An 18,441-nucleotide genomic window follows, 5' to 3' on the forward strand; every position below is an offset into this window, starting at 1 on the left:
TATTTAGTTTCAGGGCAGTTAGTTTTACCAGTATTTTTAATATTTGCTAAATCATGGAATAAAGTAAGTGAGGCGTTAGCTTTTAGAATGGTCTAAAAGGCCACTCAGTGAAGAAGAAGTCATGACCCCAATAGATTACATTGTTGGACATGTTACCTGTGGTCGGATGAAGCTAAAAATACATTATTTAGCCATATAAGATGACATAAAGTGGAAAAAATATAAATTTGTCAACAACCTCTAAATACAGTATAGCAAGCAGGAAGTTAAAGTGTGGGCACAAACAAGTCTCTAAAATGGTCAAAAAACATTAATCAATCACCCATTGAATATGACAATCTTTTCTGGTTTAGCATCAGACTATTTTTGAGATTGAATAAAATATTATTGGCATCATAAATAACAATATCTCCTGTGACTTTCTGGCTGCAGGAGGACAAAATGGAAAAGATTACACATGCAGTGTTTTGATTGGCTGACTAAGATAATATGAGCACCTGTATCACCTGCAAAAGGTCATCATAGCAATTATTTATTAATATATATATTAAGGCTGCAACTAAGGGTCATTTTTTAAAATAATCTTGGTATAATTACTGCTCTAAATTGGTTACTCTGTCAATTAAAGGCTGGTTTTTCAGTATCTATACTCCAGTTAACTATAACTATAAAAAAGGAGAAATTTTTGATCAAATGCTAACAGCTTTAAAGATAATTAGAAATCAAATACTGGAAAATTAGCTCAAACAAAGTCCTCTTCTTCTCCATAAGAAAAAAAAAAAGAAAAATCATCAAATAAATAAATGTAATCTAACAAAAACTTCCAACTGTTTTTAATATTCTTTTTTGTTGTTGTTGTTTCTGCATTTTTTATTTTATTTTATTATTTTTTTTTTTCCCCCGTTTGCTTTGATTCTGTTTTATCTTCCTGTATTTTAATCATGTAAAGCACTTTGCATTGTCTTTGTACTGAATTGTGCTATATAAATAAATTTGCCTTGCCTTGCCTTATAAATTGACTACTAAACGAGTTGAAGATTATTTTAATAATCGATTAATAACAATTGATCCAAACAATTGTTTCAGCCCTAATATATATTTATATTCTATTTATTTTATTACTAACTGGCTTATTCACAAAGATGTTTAAGAGAAAAAAGTCCATATTTTACAGCAGCTGTAATCATTCGCTGGTTTGAGTTCACTGGAAAATGTATTGGCTGAGGTCAAAAATGTATTCCTGACTCAGTTACACCAGTTCTTTCAAGAGAAATGGGTAAAAATCCCAGCAATCTACTTTGAGAGGATTATAGGAGATCCAAAACATTTGACAAGTCCTACAACCAAATACTTAAGAAGAGGAGGCAGACTTCTTAAATAAAAATAAAAATATTTAACTACACCACTATGATTGACAAACCTGTTCTCTGACATATACTATGCTGAAGTTATTTATGTTTTAGGTCAGTTTGGCTTAACTAATTATAATCATATAGAATATTAAGAATCTGGTTTCAACTGTATTTCTATATCTGATTGGATGGAATACTGATTGGATAAAACACCAAATAAAGTCATTTTGTGCTTAATTTGTATTACAGGTTTTATTTTAAGACTTTAATTTTACTTCTGAGGAAAGTTAAACAGAAAAAAGTACTCTGAATGCAAGATGAATCAGGCAGCAGTTCAGCTGGAGTCGTCAAGATAAAAATGAAGGGTTGGGGGGAGTTTTTAAGGAAATTGCTGATGAGGAATGGGTCTATCGAACGCTTGCCTTCCTAATGTAAGTCTGAATTTCTAAACTCAAACAGAACATGTAAATACTCAAAATACATATATATATATATAATTTCCTGATTTCAGTTTCATGGGCTTTTTTGTGGCACTTGCAAACCTCCCAACATGTTGTCCCCCTTTAATCCCCCCTCTCCCTCAGTCATTCTTTCCCACAGTTGCATCTTTCTCCTCTTCTCACCATCAAGTTTCAGTCCTCTTTGCTTTCTAAGTTTTTTCATGATCCTCCTGTCTTTCACTCTGTCCATCTGTGCAGTCTGTCTCTCAGTCACCCGGCGGTCCGTCTACACCTTGTCCAGCAGCGATCTCTGACAGTAGAGGAGGCGTCGGGGCGTGCCGTACTTCCTGAAGAACAAAAGTGCTCCTAGCGTGAGCAGCACAAGCACCAGCAGGAGAAGAGGAATCACCACGCCCGCCACCCAGGATCCTCCCTCCGTTTCTTCGATGATGATCACCGTCCGACCCTTCTTGGGCTCCTCGCTGTCGCAGCCCATCCAGTCGCGCAGCACCGACTTGGGGTAGCCAGACTCCACCTTCATGTGCTGGTTGTTGAACTTCCAGTACTTATTAGCCTTGTAGAAGTAGGTGTAAGCTAAAGGAATACAGACAATGATATTGGTTACATTTGATCAGTCAAAATTGAGGACACATTTATTTTATTCTTTGATAGTAAAATGCCTGCAAATAGATACAAAACTTACAACTATCTTCACTCATGAAGGCGGCTTTAATGTTATCTGGGGCTCCGCTCCACTTGCTGATGGGCTTCGGATAGCCCGTATGCACTTGGCGATTCTGCTCGTTGTAGCGGTAGTATCTACATGGAACAGTAATAATGAGCTATTAACATTGAAAAAACAACTATGGCTTTAACAGATGTATGTATGTAAAAACAACTGTTAATGTTTTGAAATCAAATGAGTTAAAGGGATTAAAGAGACATTTACAATGAATCCGAATGCATTCCCCTTTCCCCCTACCCTTTCATCATCCAGCCTAACCCAGCGTGATGGTGTCACCAGACACGCAGCTGCGGGGGGACAGAGGTCATGCAGCTTGCCAGTGAGGGGTTAGACAGCTTTTTCAGCCAGTGGGACTGGAGCCAAATGCCGGTTTAACATGCTTTTTCCAGTTGGAAAGAGGTTTTACAGAAACTTGGCTGCAGCAAGAGGATTACCAGGTCTTTACTCCGAATTTTTAAATGTATTTTCACAGTTCCTATCGGATTGGTGCTAAACACTGACAAGGTGGATTTTAACATCCATGCTGATATTAAAGTTGATAGCTTAAATGCATCCTTTAATTCTATCTTAGACCTGATTAGCTTTGTTCAAAATGTGAGTAGTCCCACACATTCTCATCTTCATACTTTGGACCTTAGGCTGACATATGGCATTGAATGTGAAGAAATAACAGTATTTCCTCACAACCCTGTCCTCTCTGACCACTTTTTAATAACCTTCAGGATTACTTCTCCTTCCTCACAAGAAGGTTTCACTTTAACAGATCATTTTCAGATAATGCAGTTTTAAAGGATCTCTTCCACTTTTTATCTCCTTTGTATCACTGAACAATACTGCAGAGGGCGAACATTTAAAGCTACAGTGTGTAATTTTCAGCGACATCTAACGTCCAGACTGCAGACTGCAGCAACATGAACATCTCCCCCCCACCGCTCCTCCCCCCCAAAAGTACGGCGAGCGTTACAGGACAAAATGTCTTCCACGACGTCCGCATCACCTACCTTCTCAAGTGATGAGGTTTGTTTACATAGATAATTTTACAGATAGTATTTCATTAGTCTGTGTATTCAGTACCGTCTCAGTTCATCTCTCTCAACTTGCCGTAGTTATTTTCGAGCGTAATGGGCGATCTCGTAATCGCTAGTTTGTTGGCTCTGCGCTGCCGTAGCGCAAAGATGTCTGCCTCCATGGCTGCGAGACCCGCTCCTATGTAATTATAAATAACGAATTCTAAGGCAACGCAAATATTAAGGTTAAGAGGCTGAGCTCGTAGATGATGATAAATAACATAGTTATGTATAATATATTACATTTCTGACTGTATATCCCTGTAATTATTACACACTGTAGCTTTAATTTATTTTCCTTCACAAATTGATGATTTTGTTGATGGTACCTAGTTCCCTGCGAACAGCCTTAGACAATGTAGCCCCTTTGAAAAAGAAAATGTGGCTCCTTTGTTTATTACAGAGCTACGCACTTTGAATGGAAAATGCAGGGTAAGTAAACCGTTTAGTTTTCCAAGAAAGTAAAAAAAAGTAAAAAAACAAACTGCTGTTTTTCAAGTCTGAAGACGTTTCACTTCCCATCCAAGAAGCTTTTTCAGTTATAAATGTCTGTATTGTTTTACTGTTTAAATAACCATTATTTGCCTAGATCAGCTCTAAACATATCTCTAGTCTTTATTTACTGTTTCAAAATTAAAATGAACACAATAAGAATTTTTTTTTTACAAGAAAGTAACAAAAGTGTGCATTAAGATGAAAAAATTAGACAATTTTTCCCCTTATCTCCATTGTTTATGTGGATGTAGCTTTACATTTTTTATTTTTTAGCAACAGGCACTTTTTTTTTAACATTTCAAAATGTCCATACCAATGATAAAGTAATTGGAGCAAATCTGTACGGGATTAGATAGCTTGTGCTTTCTCTAGATATTACCTCGCCACTTTTGTTAATGCTTGCTTACATTGACTTCCTCTCTTTCTCTGTATATAATGGAAACTTTTCTTTACTGTTTTGTTTGTGCATCCATTAACCCAACAATACCAACCCAACCATTTTGGTTCTTTTATGTGGGACAGAACGGTGACCGGGCTCCTTATGCATTCACAACAGCACTGTAGTGCTTCAGTACGCTGGACGTGATTTCAGGTGAGATTGACCTATTTAAAATGACCTGCTGTTTGAAAGGATGCATGATAACTTGTGTCCTAACATGATTCCAATGGTATTTGGGAGAGAAACAGACCCACCGAGTCACTGCCCTACATAGCAGTCGTAGCTCTGCTTCAACAGGAGGATTTGTCCACCAACACCTTACGAACGCCAACTGAATGTAAAAAAAGTTTGATTTTCTCCTGACCTTACGATTCCTAATCGGGAGGTGGTCCTGAGAGGCTAATCACCCCTCCATTATACCCGATATACTACACGATGCAGGACGCACTATGAGGCTGAAACTCGGCCTGATCGATACATTCTCACACGACTGGAGAATTGGCCGAAAAAGGGCAAAAAAAAAAATTGTACAGTGTATGTCCAGCTTTAACGAAAAGCTCTTAAGGACCTGATCCATTTCCTACAGCATTTAAAGGGCTCTGCACATTTACAAATGTCATAGCAGAAGTGAAATATTGTTTTCCCCTAGTAATTATGCTTTTATTGGTCTGATGTTAAATATAAAGATCTTCTAAATCCAAGAGGTCAATCTATGCATCAGCTTTCTGACACTAATTGTTTTCTTTCGTCTTTCCTGACCATCTTGCTCACTGTATGCAGTGACAGCATAAATACAGGCCCTCATCCAGTATATCTGACAGTTGGAACAGCAATGGACCGCAGTGCTAGATCATATTTATACTTCAGTAAAACAGGAAGTGATGGATTACTGTTAAAAAGTCCCTACATAGAATTTGCAAACAAAAAAAGCTTAGCTGCGTTTACTGTAAACAATTTTTTTAGGAGCAACTATCCTTTCATAATGTCTCACATTTATAAGCAAAATAACATTTCAGGGAGATTAATCTGCAGCAAAAAAATATGAATCCAGATATTTAGCAGGGAGGGCTATCCATATGGTTGATATTCAGAAATATTTAAAAAAAAAAGTTTTGTTAAGTTTCACTTTCACTGGAAACACTCAAAAGGACCCATAAAAACAGGGCTAAACTCACTGGGTTCCCTTGAAGAAGTACGTCTGTCCTGTCGGGGTGTAAAAGAGAGCAGCATCAATCTTGTCTCTAGGTAGGTCAGGGCCAAGCTCTTTCAGTCTCTTTGGGTAACCCTTATCCAAGGTGGCTTCACTGTAAACCCAGTAATTATCACCTAGACAACAAAAATCAACACAGTTAAAGAAAATAAAGAGTAAAAGTCAGGAGTAAATCTATCCTACATCTGCTTTTTGTTGTTTTCTTTACCCTTAAAGAAGACAAACTTTCCATCGCTCCTCTCATAAGCTGCATTGATGTTTGAAGGAAGGCCTTTCCAAAACTGAGCAGTGGGTCGGGGGTACCCGGGTAAGACCTTGTCATTACGCAGGCGCCAAAACCACTTGTCCTGCAAAAGACAGATAAATAGAGTTTCATTTTGTTTTCTTTTCTGTCATTAAATATGATCCTACTGTTGTTATTGGTGATGCTTAAAGACTCAAAGGAACCAGAATAAGTAAGAGTTTGAAATGACAACTACGGCTTTAAAAACAGGAATAAAAGGCTTCCTGTACCTTAAATACAAACTTCTCCCCTCTCAGGATGGCGATAGTGTCAAAGTGTCCCTCACAGATGTCGGGGCCTTCATCAGGCTTGTCAGGCTTAGACGGCCTTGTGGGACGAGGGGGAGGAGGGGGGACTCCAGATTTAACACCTGTAAAGAAATAAACGAGAAATAGTTTAAAAGATTCCCTGACTTTAGGTGAAACTTGACAGATGAGGGAGGGAAAGAAAGAAGTAAGGAAAGAGAGGAAATGCAGAAAGATATGAAGGAAATTTGAGGTAAAAAGAAAGACTTTAAGTTTTAATGACTCATTTAAAATAAACAGAATACCCTTACAATCCAAATGTTGTTTCAGAACCCCCAGCTTATCCATTTTGAAATAGTATTTATATTCTAACATTACTCTCACTCTAACCAAACTCTTAAAAAGCGTTTACATAATTAGTTATTTGTTTTTCCTGTCCAAGTAAATTGTCAGTTTAGTTTTACCAAGGTATCATCCTTTTTAACTTTCATGCCTTATGAAAATTCAAAACTAAAAGACTGCTCCTTCTCCAAAGATTCTGCAAATGTCACTAATTAGTGCACATAAAATAAAGAGAGAAAGAAAGAAAGAAACAAACAAAAAGAGACAGAAGGTGAGAAATAAAGTAAGAGGGGCAAGGAGGGAATAACACAGGGAGAAAAGCAACAGGAGAAAAGGAAACACAAGGGTTAGACGGTGAGATAGAAATGTTTTCCATTTTCATATATATAATATATAGATTTTTTTTTTTATATTCTGAATATTAACTGAAAAGTGCATCATTCTGTCAACAAACCACCAACCATAGATAGCCTGGATGCCTCTGCGGTCATCGTCCGGCAGCTGGAAGTTTTCCGTTTCGAACCACTGATAGAAGGGAGCCATGATGGCTGAAGGGTCGTCTGAGTGCTCCAGACCCAGAGCATGACCGAGCTCATGGACCGCCACCAGAAACACATCATTCCCTATAGAGAGAGATAAAATGCTGTGAGATGGAGTGATGTATTTCATTTGTAAAGCAGGAGCACCTTGTTTCTGTCTTACCTCCCTGATCCACTCTCCCTGTGGTCCACGGTTCAGCAAGGTCAAAGTGTGTGTCTCCACCGATGCCATTACCAGGGAAGTAAGCGTGTGCCAGGAAGCCACCCTCTCCATCAAACGGCGTGCTGTCGCCGTGAAAACCGTCGGCAAAGGACAACATGATGTCTGCATACTTGTCAACTTTGCCCCTGATTTGGCTGAAGGGGATCTCTCTGAAGGTGAGGGGGATGGCGTTCTCCCACACCTTGAAGGCCTTTCGGATGGCCTCATATGTGGCTCTTTCACCCACTTTGGGGGTGTAGTTCTCTATGCTGTGAGGGAAAGCAAAGCAGGAATGGTTTCAGACTTAAAACCTGAAAATTATTCATTAGATATTTTATTTAGGGGCGTTTCTTTGACCTTAACCACCAAGGCATCTGTATTTGCACCAAACATATAAAGAAGATAATGAGTGTAGCTCCTGACCTGAAAGTGACCTCAGACTTGTCCCACTTCAGACCTTGCCTCGCATATCTCTTCCTCCTCAGGTTAGTTTTCAGCTCTGGACCAAACTTGTCTGGGACTCCACAGCGCGGCCGACTCATGGCTCTGCAAAAGGCATAAATAAAGTTACACCTCTAATAATTAAATGATTTAAACTGATTTAAAAACACAACTAAATTCATTTTTGGTCTAGACTTTCCCAGTTTTTTTTTTTTTCGCAACCCGTAAATTGTTCTGATTATCAGCTCTACAAAGACTTACAGATGTCGTTATATTACAAGAATACAATTTTATTTTGTTTTTTAATTATGCTTTACCACCTAAAAGGCCCAGTATCACCAACTAACTTGAAATAGAACAGAAAAAAATCAAATAAAGCGGAAAGAAGCCATTCATCTAATTTCTGATTTAACATATGGATATGATAAACACATCTAAGTACATCTTTAAGGCTTCACGACAATATGACATTTTAAAAGAAAATACTCAATACATCTCTGAACGACTGGTAATCAGGGAGCACTTACTCTATGGTGTTGGTATCTATGGTTCCAGTGACAGTCAGTCCGTAAAACCTCTGCATGGCTGAGATCGCTGTTTCAATAGACTTGGGAGAGCGGATAGCCTGGGCTCTGACATCACCAGGAGGCAGGTAGCCATACTGCTGCAACCATGCCTACAAAGGGAGGCGTCAACAAGACAGCAAAGAAGGGAGAAAGACTGATTAGACAAAAACCTCATTCACTTCATTACAAAATGTATATTAAACTGATTTCAATGACAGAAAATAATAATCTCCCTTTTCATTTGAGTTGACACAAATCCCTAAACTTTCAACAGATGCAGGATGAGTATTTGAACCCGGGGTTAAATCATAATTTAAAAATTCAATATCACTAGTTACAACCAGGCATGATCCAGCTATCCATCCCTGTTTACTTGCAGTGTCACACGTCTGATGGATTTCCTCTAGTGGTTATTGGGCAAGAGGCAGATCCTCAGACTCCCTATTCACCACAGGGAAAACATCCAGACAAATGATCCTGCATATACACTTCAGGAAAACTTAGAGCAATTAAATGAACCTCTTTTGGACTGCAAGGGAAGCCAGTGTTCTCTGAGATAATCGACGGATTCAAAGGAAAACCCTGAAAAATCCCCATGGAAAGAATCAATGCTGGGATTCTCAACCAGGATCTTCTTGTTCTTTGAAACAAGCTTTATTGCAATCTGCCTGACAAGACGAAGCAGGCCAAAAGGTCTTAAAAAGCAACACTCCATTCCCCAATCTTAAGCTGTTCAAAAACAGACCAGAAACAAAGTGATTAAAATCTATTTAGCTGGAAAAGATTAGAAATTCTAAGGCTTTAAAGGGAAAGAAACTGATCTAATTAATAGCATGCAATAAGGAAAACTTCCCATTAATGGACAGCCTACCAAAGCTATTGCATCAGCATCCAGGAGGTTGCAAAAGTACCAAGAACAACATCTAAAGCACAGAAGGACCCATTTGCTTCAGTTACCAAAATGAGAAAGAAAGCAAAACCCTGATTGACCAAAACAAACACAAATGAAGGTATACGATTAATACAAATATATAAATAAATCACATTATGTCTCCGTATACATATAGAGACATAGTGATTATTTGTTTTTAAATCTTAGGATTAAATCTTCAAACTCATTTATGTCTTAAAAGCAGAAGAAATACAAAAAAATCTGAGAAAATACACACAGATCCCCTGTCCTTTAAATGTTATTGACTCATTTTGTTGGGTTATATATATTAGCATATATGTCACCATATTTGGAAACGGTAGTCCTGTTTTCGAAAGTGATTGCAAATAAGTTTTACACATCAACAAACGACTCAATTAGAGTTGGCTAGTACGACCAAAACTTATATCACAATATTTTTCTTACTTTATGCTGGTACAATAGTTCTTTGTCTAAATGTGTGCCTTTTTGGTAAATCAATCATATGCTAGAAATGACATTTATGTTCTTTTGCAGCTATAGAGGAGTTTGGTTTCAACTTTGAGCATCTCAGAATTGTCTGGTCCTGCTTTTTCAACTCCAATTAATTATGCAAACTTCATGGGGATGCAAGCAAACAAAGTGTTGTAACAGCTTTTAACCAACACCAGCATATAACTAAGAATGCTTGATTTATAACCGTATTCCTCTTGTGATTCAGACCTAACCCTGTTTACAAACTCTTTAAAGCGACACCGGCTTCTAAAATGTTCCTGTGATGATATTAAACTTGTTGAGAGAGACTTTATTGTGGGTTAGAAGGAGACAGAAGAACCAAAGCCAAATAAAACACACACTCAGCAAACACTGATGTCATTTTAGTCACGATGACCCAGAAATCTGTCTAGACAATCCTTGCCAAAGAAAACTGGGCTGGTTGATGGTGGAAAAATGAACATTTCAGCAACATTTGAGTTCTTCAAAGCTTGACCTTAAGCTGTACCAGCTACCATCTTTGTCGGCTGTCCTGTGTCTACGTGTCAGCTTTAACCACAACTATTTTTGTTCACACATACAATGGTTAGGCTTATTTTCCACAGTTTACTGTTGGTGGTCTACCAAGAAACAGCCAAAGAAGAAAAGAGTTTCAGATTCAAAGAAATGTAGAATTAGCCACCCCCAGGAACAGTCAGGACTCAGCGAGCCTAAAAGTATAATCTGAAAAGTGCGGTGTGTCTTAGAACTTCTAGTTAACGCGACTTAAAGTTCCTTTCAATCAAGACTAAAAACACAATTGTTTAGGATTGCCTTCGACTGTTCTGGTTAAAAAGTTTAACTGAAACATCATTAGTTCATTTTTTCTTTATTTTCTTTAGTCCAACTGCTTTTAATGTTCTTTCTTCTATTTATTTATTTTTGTTTCTTCTACTTGCTCTGATTCTTTTTTATTTTCCTATATTTTAATCATGTAAAGCACTTTGCATTGTTTTGTACTGAATTGATCTATACAAATACATTTTCCTTGCCTTGCCTTGCCTTAAAGACACCTTTCTTTCTAGTTAAACTACAAGTTTTTTGAAGTATCTCCATTAGTTTTGAACATCTAGAGAAGAAAATATTTATCCATTATTTGAGTATGAATGCAGACTTAGTCGGCCTGGAAAGATAGTGCCTATGAATATCCGTTTTTAAAAAAAGTCTTAATACCCTGAAAAAAATAATGCAACAACTTTTGGTATCTACTAAATCATATTTATTTCCTTCATTGTTTCATGTCCTACCCTGCTAACATGAAACTATTGCGTTGAAGTAACTCAATATTATTAACTAGATGCAAAAACGATTGCTTTATCTTTTTCAGTGTATAATTTATGTCTAAACTTTGATTCTTCTATACTAATAGATGATTATGCTTTGATTTACACCATTTCATTGTAGCTCCTGTTATATATTTGAAAGTTTATGTTAGAGATCAATCTACAAGTTTTTTTTAAGGTTGATGCATATAGTGATTACTTTAAATAAGTCTACCTGACCCCTGATATGTATCGACAATATTTTTTAGCTGATTCTTTGCTCCAATATTGCTTTTTCTTCCTCCGATTACATGATAAAAATGGCACAATAATAACAAATGTAAAACAGGTCTCAATTTTAACAAAATAGAAATATCTAGCAACAAATCAAACAAAAAATTACAAATTTTTAGAAAATAGACGGGAGTGGAAATGAGTGCACTCCACACCATCTAAAAGCATGGCTGCTGAATGCACTTGTGCATTGGCTAATGCATGCATGCAACTGCTGATACAAATACAAAAAAAAAAAAAAAAACTGCTAATATTGCACAAAAATATGGTTCGGTCAATGTATCATCTATCTTTACTCATTGTTTTCTGCTTTCCTGATGCAGGCACTGCTGATCTCAGAGCACTTTCTTCCACTTGTTTTCTGTGTTCCCTATACTGTTTTCTTTAAGTTGCATTTGTCATTTTTCCATTAAAGCCAGGTTTGTGCTGTCTTTCCACTGAGTTAACACATATTTGCATCTTTGCCACAAATTAATTGATGGGATTCCGATGAATGCTTTCTTTAGCATCATCTAAACCTCAGCTATTACCCTTTTTCCACCATATGTGCTGCTTTTCTCTTCAGGCTCATCTCCAAAAACAAAAAAAAAGTGAAGCAGGAGGGAAGTGGATGGAAATGTAGAAACTGGGTTGAACTATCAGGCCAAAGAGTACACAACCTGTGCACACACAGCTACTGTTAGTCATGTGGTGGGAAGCGAGGCCAGAGAACAAGGTTCATTTATGATAGGCTGCAGAGGGGCACCTAATCCCCCTTCTCTCTCCCACTCCCACTTATTCAGTCTAACAAGTTCTCTGGGATTTCTCAGGATTATTTAAGCACCTACTAAATCTAATTCATCCACTGACTCTAACACGTTTACTTTCTCTGTCTCCGAGCTGACTGCACCTAGTGTGTCCTGTGGCTCCAGTCTGATGACGTGTCCGCTTCTATAAAAACACCCTTCCCACAAACCATCAAGACCTCCACTTCTCTCCACTGCTCCCAAACTACTCTGCACACCGCCGCCACCTCCGGTTGGCCTTCCAGGTATCCCAGCATCCTCCCCCTTCTCTGGAACTCCCAGCAGCCTCCATCAAAGCTCCTATTTATCCAGGCTTTTACATGGCTGCCATTGTTGGCCAGATAGCTTACTACACAGCCATGTGTGGTCAAAGGGCTGGCTGCTAGTTTGGTAAACACAACCCTGGGTCTTACTCTGGCATGTGGTCTGGATATATATAATGCACCAGCATGAAAAAGGTCCAATCTGATGTACAGATGCAAGCAGGGACTCTTCTAAGATGTACAGGACAGTGGATGGAACTGAAAGTAACAATCAAATGTATGGATGGCATTTTTTATGCAAATAAGATTCAGTATAAATAAAGAATATCTTATGTGCTTTTTGGTTTATGTAGAAGCATACATATTTTTTAAAGATTTCCATCTTAAATTTTCACTTTATATCAATATAATGTAAAGCCTTGACACTTTAAATCACAGTTATAAAACTATGGAAATTTCCTACCATCTTTTAATTATCTTGGTTTTAAAGCTGCGTTAGAGACTTTAAATGGCTGGCTTACAGTCTGGTTTGCTTAATCCATCTAAATATCTATATACTTTCACACTCCTTTTTCTAGATTACAGCAAGTTTTCTGCTTAAGTTAAACTATAAACCCTTTTTCCCAACATATGTACATTTTTATTGCATAAGACCAGTTTTATTTTTTTTTCTAAAATAAAAAATAAGAATTGAAGCTAATTGATTTCACAATGGAGAAATTAACTTTCTGCATTTAACACATCCCGTTTGGGGAGCAGTGGGCTGCCTCTGTGCAGAGCCCAGGGAGCGATCAGGGGTTAAAGGTACTGCTCAGACACCCATAGTGGCAATCTGTGGGAGTGGGTTTCGAACTCACAACCTCAGGATTCCAAGCCCTATGCCAAAACAACTAGGCTGCCCCTCCACCCATAAAAGTGTCAAATTTTTCTAGTTAATATTTGCACTAATTAACATCACTCCTGTAAAATTTTCCTTTAATTAATTAGAAGTTACTGATTACAACTTTAGATTTATAGACTGGGGTTTTATTCGCCTTTAGGGTATTAAATGAGTTTGTTTTCTCTTCATTTATTACAACTTAACCTGCTATATTTGTAATAGTTTGTTAATTTAATTTATGCACAATTAACTTTTGATTACGTCTGTAAAATCTAAGCAGCAAAATCTTTTTGTTACATAAAAAAGAGAAAATCAGCTCTTTTAGCAGTATGTCTAAAACAAGCATATCTCTTTTATCATTTAAAATAACGTATTAATCCCAAAAACCTAGTCTATGACTGAGTGATGGGAAACCATGAGAATCAGGAGACCTTCTTTAGGAACAGCCCTCTAATCTCTCTGCTCATCAACCCTGATGAAATATGCCAAAGCCTCAGAAATGATACCAGGACCATGATGGCGTACATGACTAATGCTATTTCCCTGCTGGCTATCACACATCACAGGACATGTAGGCGGCTGCTATATTGTAATACCAAATTACTAACATTCTCATGAGACTGTCTTGCTTTCTGATTTCAAAATAATGCAAAGCCAACCACAGGTTCCTGAGAGCCTTATTGATGTGAACCAAGAAAAAAAAAATTCAAGCACTTTTCCAGTTTTTTTATGGAAATAAAAACTATGCCATAAAAAGGCGACATGTGGGAAGTCTCTATTTGTGCAACATAAGAATCCGATCAGAGATGAGATAGAGATTAGCTGAACAATTTTCAGCTGTATTTCTAAATCTTACGGCATCACAAAATAAAATAAAAAGGAGCAAAAAAAAGGATCTTAAAAAAAAAAACAGGGTTACATTGGAAAGAAGTAAAATTTCTCTAAGGAGGAGTGGACAGAGGGGTTGGGAATAGCGTTTAGGTTTTAGGGCCTGAGTCAGTCGTTCCTCTTTCATGGTGCCAATGGAAAAAAAACCAGAATTCAGGCTGACTTTTATATTACCTTAATTTCTTGGCATCATCGGGCTAGTTAGCTCTCACATCCACACCGTCCAACATGGTTTCCAGTTTTTTTATACATCCTGGTCAAAGAGGTCAAATACTACAGACTCCTTGATGATTCGTTCCACATAATGTGAAACAACAAATACTATGACCGCGCAAATAACAGTCTAATAAATTCCCTTTGGAAAAGAGTTTTACCTTTTTAGCAAAAACACAGCATTGAATCACAACTTTAAGAATTTAACATGATTGTTTTTTTGTTTTTTTTATCTTTGACTAACTTGCTCTCAGGGATGTTTTACAAAGGAAATACAAAACATTTTTACTTTATTTTTATTTTTTACTTATTTACTTTTAAATAATATCTAAAGATAGAGTATAAGAAAAGCCTCCACATTATCCCTGAATGCTCAAATACGCAGTCTGTCATGTAGTTTTGGGATTCGTCTGAAACCTTTTAAAATGCCGTGTTGTATTCTAGCATTGGCTTGTCTGCTCTCCTGGTGCCGACCTTTGGCACAGCCTCATTCCTAAAGCTATTTTTGGCTTTCATCCCTTATAATATCCTTCATTCTTCATAACTGATGGTGGCAAATATTCTCCTCCTCATGGAAAGAAACTTGTCCCAAAATCAGCTGTATTTAAAGCAGACGGTTATACAATCTACATTAAACCAAAAAAAGATGCAACTCTTTCTATTAATGAGTATTTCTTATACACGATCAAATATGTCTTTATATATCTTTTGGTTTCGCTCATATTTTAGTACGTTTTGGCGATTTTTACAATGTGTTAGGGCATTCAGGTGTGAGTTGGGTCTTAACTTTGTTTGAGGGGAGTGGCAGCCTAGTGGTTGGGCGTAGAACTTCAAATCCTGAGGTTGTAAGTTTGAAACCCACTGCAACATGCTGCCACTCTGAGCAAGACATTTAACCCCTGATTGCACCCCAGGCGCCTCATGATGGCAGCCCACCGTATCCCGAAAGGAATGGGTTAAATGCAGAGGTATATTTCTCCAATGTGAGATCAATAAAGTTCAATTATTATTATTTTTACAGCTTCTGTACTTTAATTTGTCCCTATAATTGTCCGTGGGTGTTTTCTTGTAAAATAGAATTGCAGTATAAAAACGACATCATACGGGAATAAGAGCAAGATTGTAAATAGAGTTCAACTTCAATATCCTTATTATACTTAATAACATCTTTTATTATGGTTTAACAACATATTACTGATATATTATTATTTCTGACAATGAAAACATATAAGCTTTGATGAGCTTTTTACTGGTTAAGTATTTCAATACATTAATATAATAATATTCTACTGCTAGGCAAGATATTAAAAATAACACATTCTATGATCCATTAGTGATTGATTTGGTATTGAAATCTGAATTAAAAATAAAGAGATAATAGATGAAAACTGACATTTCTGAGGTAAATCCTCTTGGTAAATATTTAACAAGAAAAACATTTCTAAGAAAAAAAAGGAAAACATTCACTATCTGCTTCAATGAGATTCTATTCAAAGTTTTTTTGTATAAATGAATCATGTTTGATGTAAGAAAATATGGTTAAAATTTTTTAACAATAAATATCTACAAGCAGGAGGTTATTTTGGTTTGATCAGAGACCATTATATGCTTTAATTTGAACGGGGTCAAATGGAGTCAGAACCCAAATAATTTGAAACAGGATGTGGTATAAAGTCTTAGAACATCAGCATAGAGTTTATTAATTTACACCTGAGATGTACAGATTTTTATGTTGATTTTTACAGCATACAGAAGCATTTATGGACAAAGACAAAAAAGTAATACAATAGTTTAGTACATGGGTATAAAATGGGTTGGTTTACTGATAGGTGTCAGTTGAAGTGATTACAAAATGGAGGGTTTTATGTTTTTGTTTTCATTATTCAAACACAGGTTGTTTTCATTTGGTTTATTTTTCCATATGTCATTTTTCGCAGAGCTAATGGTAGGCCACATGGATTTTTTTATAACAAGAAAACACGATTATACACTAGTGGATATAAACCCAAAAAATATTATTGGACCTTTTTTCTATAATTTGTAAAACTGTATCAAAAGAAGAACAGAAATTTTTATCTGGATTTATTTCAGAAGTGAAGCATCCTCTGTCTTTTATTTGCGTTGATTAAAAGATTTTTCAAAGTTAAAAACAACTACAGCATTCAGAGAAGTTTAATTCAACTAAAAAAAAATAAAAAAAAATTAGCTTAAGCTGAAAAGAATGAGACTGCTTATATAAAAAATACTAAAAATAATAACAACCTTGTTTATAAAACTGGTAAAGATAAAAAAATTTACTTTGCTTCATTTGCAGATATTTTTTTACGTTTTTTTTTCATGCCAGTGTTATTCTAAAACACCTTCTGAAACATATCAACATTATCCTATTAAATTAACTCCTCTGACTAACCTAGCTTTAATTTTTAGGCCAATGCTTCGTTTTCCATAAAAGAGAGTTTAGACTTAATGCACGGCTGTATAAAGCTGTTTAATAAAATTTTATTTGCCTGTATTTAAGGCAGACATTGCGTCAGCACATCTGGACAACTGATGCACATCTAACCAGCGGAGAACCTGGAACCACAAGCCACCTGAATGCAGTTTGTGATCCAAATCATGCAGAAATGCAAACCTATGCAGAGACCTTTTCTCTTTCATGTCCTCTGCAGGACCAAACTGGACAATTTTCTTTGAAACACGTGCAAAGATAGACTTCTCTTGAAGTGCATCGGTTTCCAATTAAGCCAGCTCCAGATGATTATTTTCACAAAGTGACAGCAGCCTGATCCTGAGCAAAGCTTTCCTTTCATGCTACATCATCAGCTGCTCCTGTTGTGATAAAAGCAATGAAATCCAGATGTGTTTGGCACATATCTCTGATCCACAGCTGGGATCATAACTCATATGTCTTTGAATGATAACAGGAAATCTCAAAAGTTTAGTTCCTGCTATGGGACGTGTTGTTTTCATGGCTGACCACTTCCTTCGCTCACGAGCTCCAACTAAGCATTTTTATTTAAGTGAGAAAAGCTTACACCAGGCAAAACGATGAATGAAAACAGATGCTGGAAAAAAAACCTTTAGATTTTTTGAGTCTGTTGGAGGCCTAATGCCTCTCTTGGTGGGGCTCCTCCTTTCACTCAGCATGGATTAAGCTTGTTTACTCGTCACGATGAAGTCAGACAGGGAATGTCTGAGGTTGAGAAATGTTGATAAACCACAAAACTTCTCTGCCACATCAGCTTTTTAAATCTAAATTAAGATTGTTGTTCCTTTAAACACAGAAACAACATCATCACTTCCCTTCAATTGAACATTTATTTGCCTGAATTGTTCTCTTGTAATTGTTTCTTCTATCGTTCCATCCCAAACAGGGATGCATCTAACTGATTATAGGTTTCATGCAGTGATGTAATCCTAAAGCCATTAATTAAAGCTTTTCTTCTTTCTGCATCAACACTGAGTGCAGCATCTGCAGACAGTCAGCGCCAGCTTCATCTGATAAGTGCTGGAAAGGCTGCTTCGAGCATTCATCCAGCTGAGGAGATGTGTTGCTGCAGGGAAGGTTTTTGGTTCTGTCCTGCAGCCCTGAAGGAGGTTGTTTTTCTGGCTGTTTACAGACACTCATAAGTGTGTTCGCCTCAGGCCTCTTGTAAACCGGCTGACTTATCCACCTTGTCTGGTTGACTCACATGCCAGCCACTTGCGGTCAGTGACTAAGGTCTCCTTTGGCTCGATCCTGCTTCCCGTGTCCAGCCAGAACTGACAATGTCTATCTACTAGTAAATGTCACCATTGGTGATTTTTTTTTTTCTAGAAAGTTGAAAAGTGTTATCTTTTTTTTTTCTTTTACTGTTTTTTGAATGTTTTTAGAGATAGTTCACATCTACCCCTCCATACTGTCACACCGTACCATGACTGAAGGCAATTCAGTTTAAATGTTTCCAAGCAGTCTTGAAATCCATCCATCCATCCATCCATCCAATCAATCCATCCATCCATCCAATCATTCCATCCATCCATCCATCCAATCATTCCATCCATCC

The 18,441-nt window shown here is 37.0% G+C and overlaps 1 protein-coding gene across 1 annotated transcript in view; it reads right to left on the minus strand.

The window, feature by feature from the left end:
* Positions 1-992: 992 nt before the first annotated feature.
* Positions 993-18,441, minus strand: part of mmp14 (matrix metallopeptidase 14) — a 19,247-nt gene continuing 1,798 nt past the window's right edge. The window contains exons 2-10 of the mRNA XM_015400404.1: positions 8,328-8,476; positions 7,783-7,905; positions 7,321-7,628; positions 7,080-7,241; positions 6,262-6,401; positions 5,957-6,095; positions 5,714-5,864; positions 2,496-2,611; positions 993-2,386 (exon numbers count right to left, since the gene is read on the minus strand). Coding sequence (XP_015255890.1) covers positions 2,079-2,386; positions 2,496-2,611; positions 5,714-5,864; positions 5,957-6,095; positions 6,262-6,401; positions 7,080-7,241; positions 7,321-7,628; positions 7,783-7,905; positions 8,328-8,476 — 1,596 coding nt within the window. The 3' untranslated portion in view covers positions 993-2,078. The remainder of the gene's footprint in view (positions 2,387-2,495; positions 2,612-5,713; positions 5,865-5,956; positions 6,096-6,261; positions 6,402-7,079; positions 7,242-7,320; positions 7,629-7,782; positions 7,906-8,327; positions 8,477-18,441) is intronic.

This window comes from Cyprinodon variegatus, unplaced genomic scaffold, assembly GCF_000732505.1.
Source record: "Cyprinodon variegatus isolate N-32 unplaced genomic scaffold, C_variegatus-1.0 Scaffold1098, whole genome shotgun sequence".
NCBI classification, from domain to species: domain Eukaryota; kingdom Metazoa; phylum Chordata; class Actinopteri; order Cyprinodontiformes; family Cyprinodontidae; genus Cyprinodon; species Cyprinodon variegatus.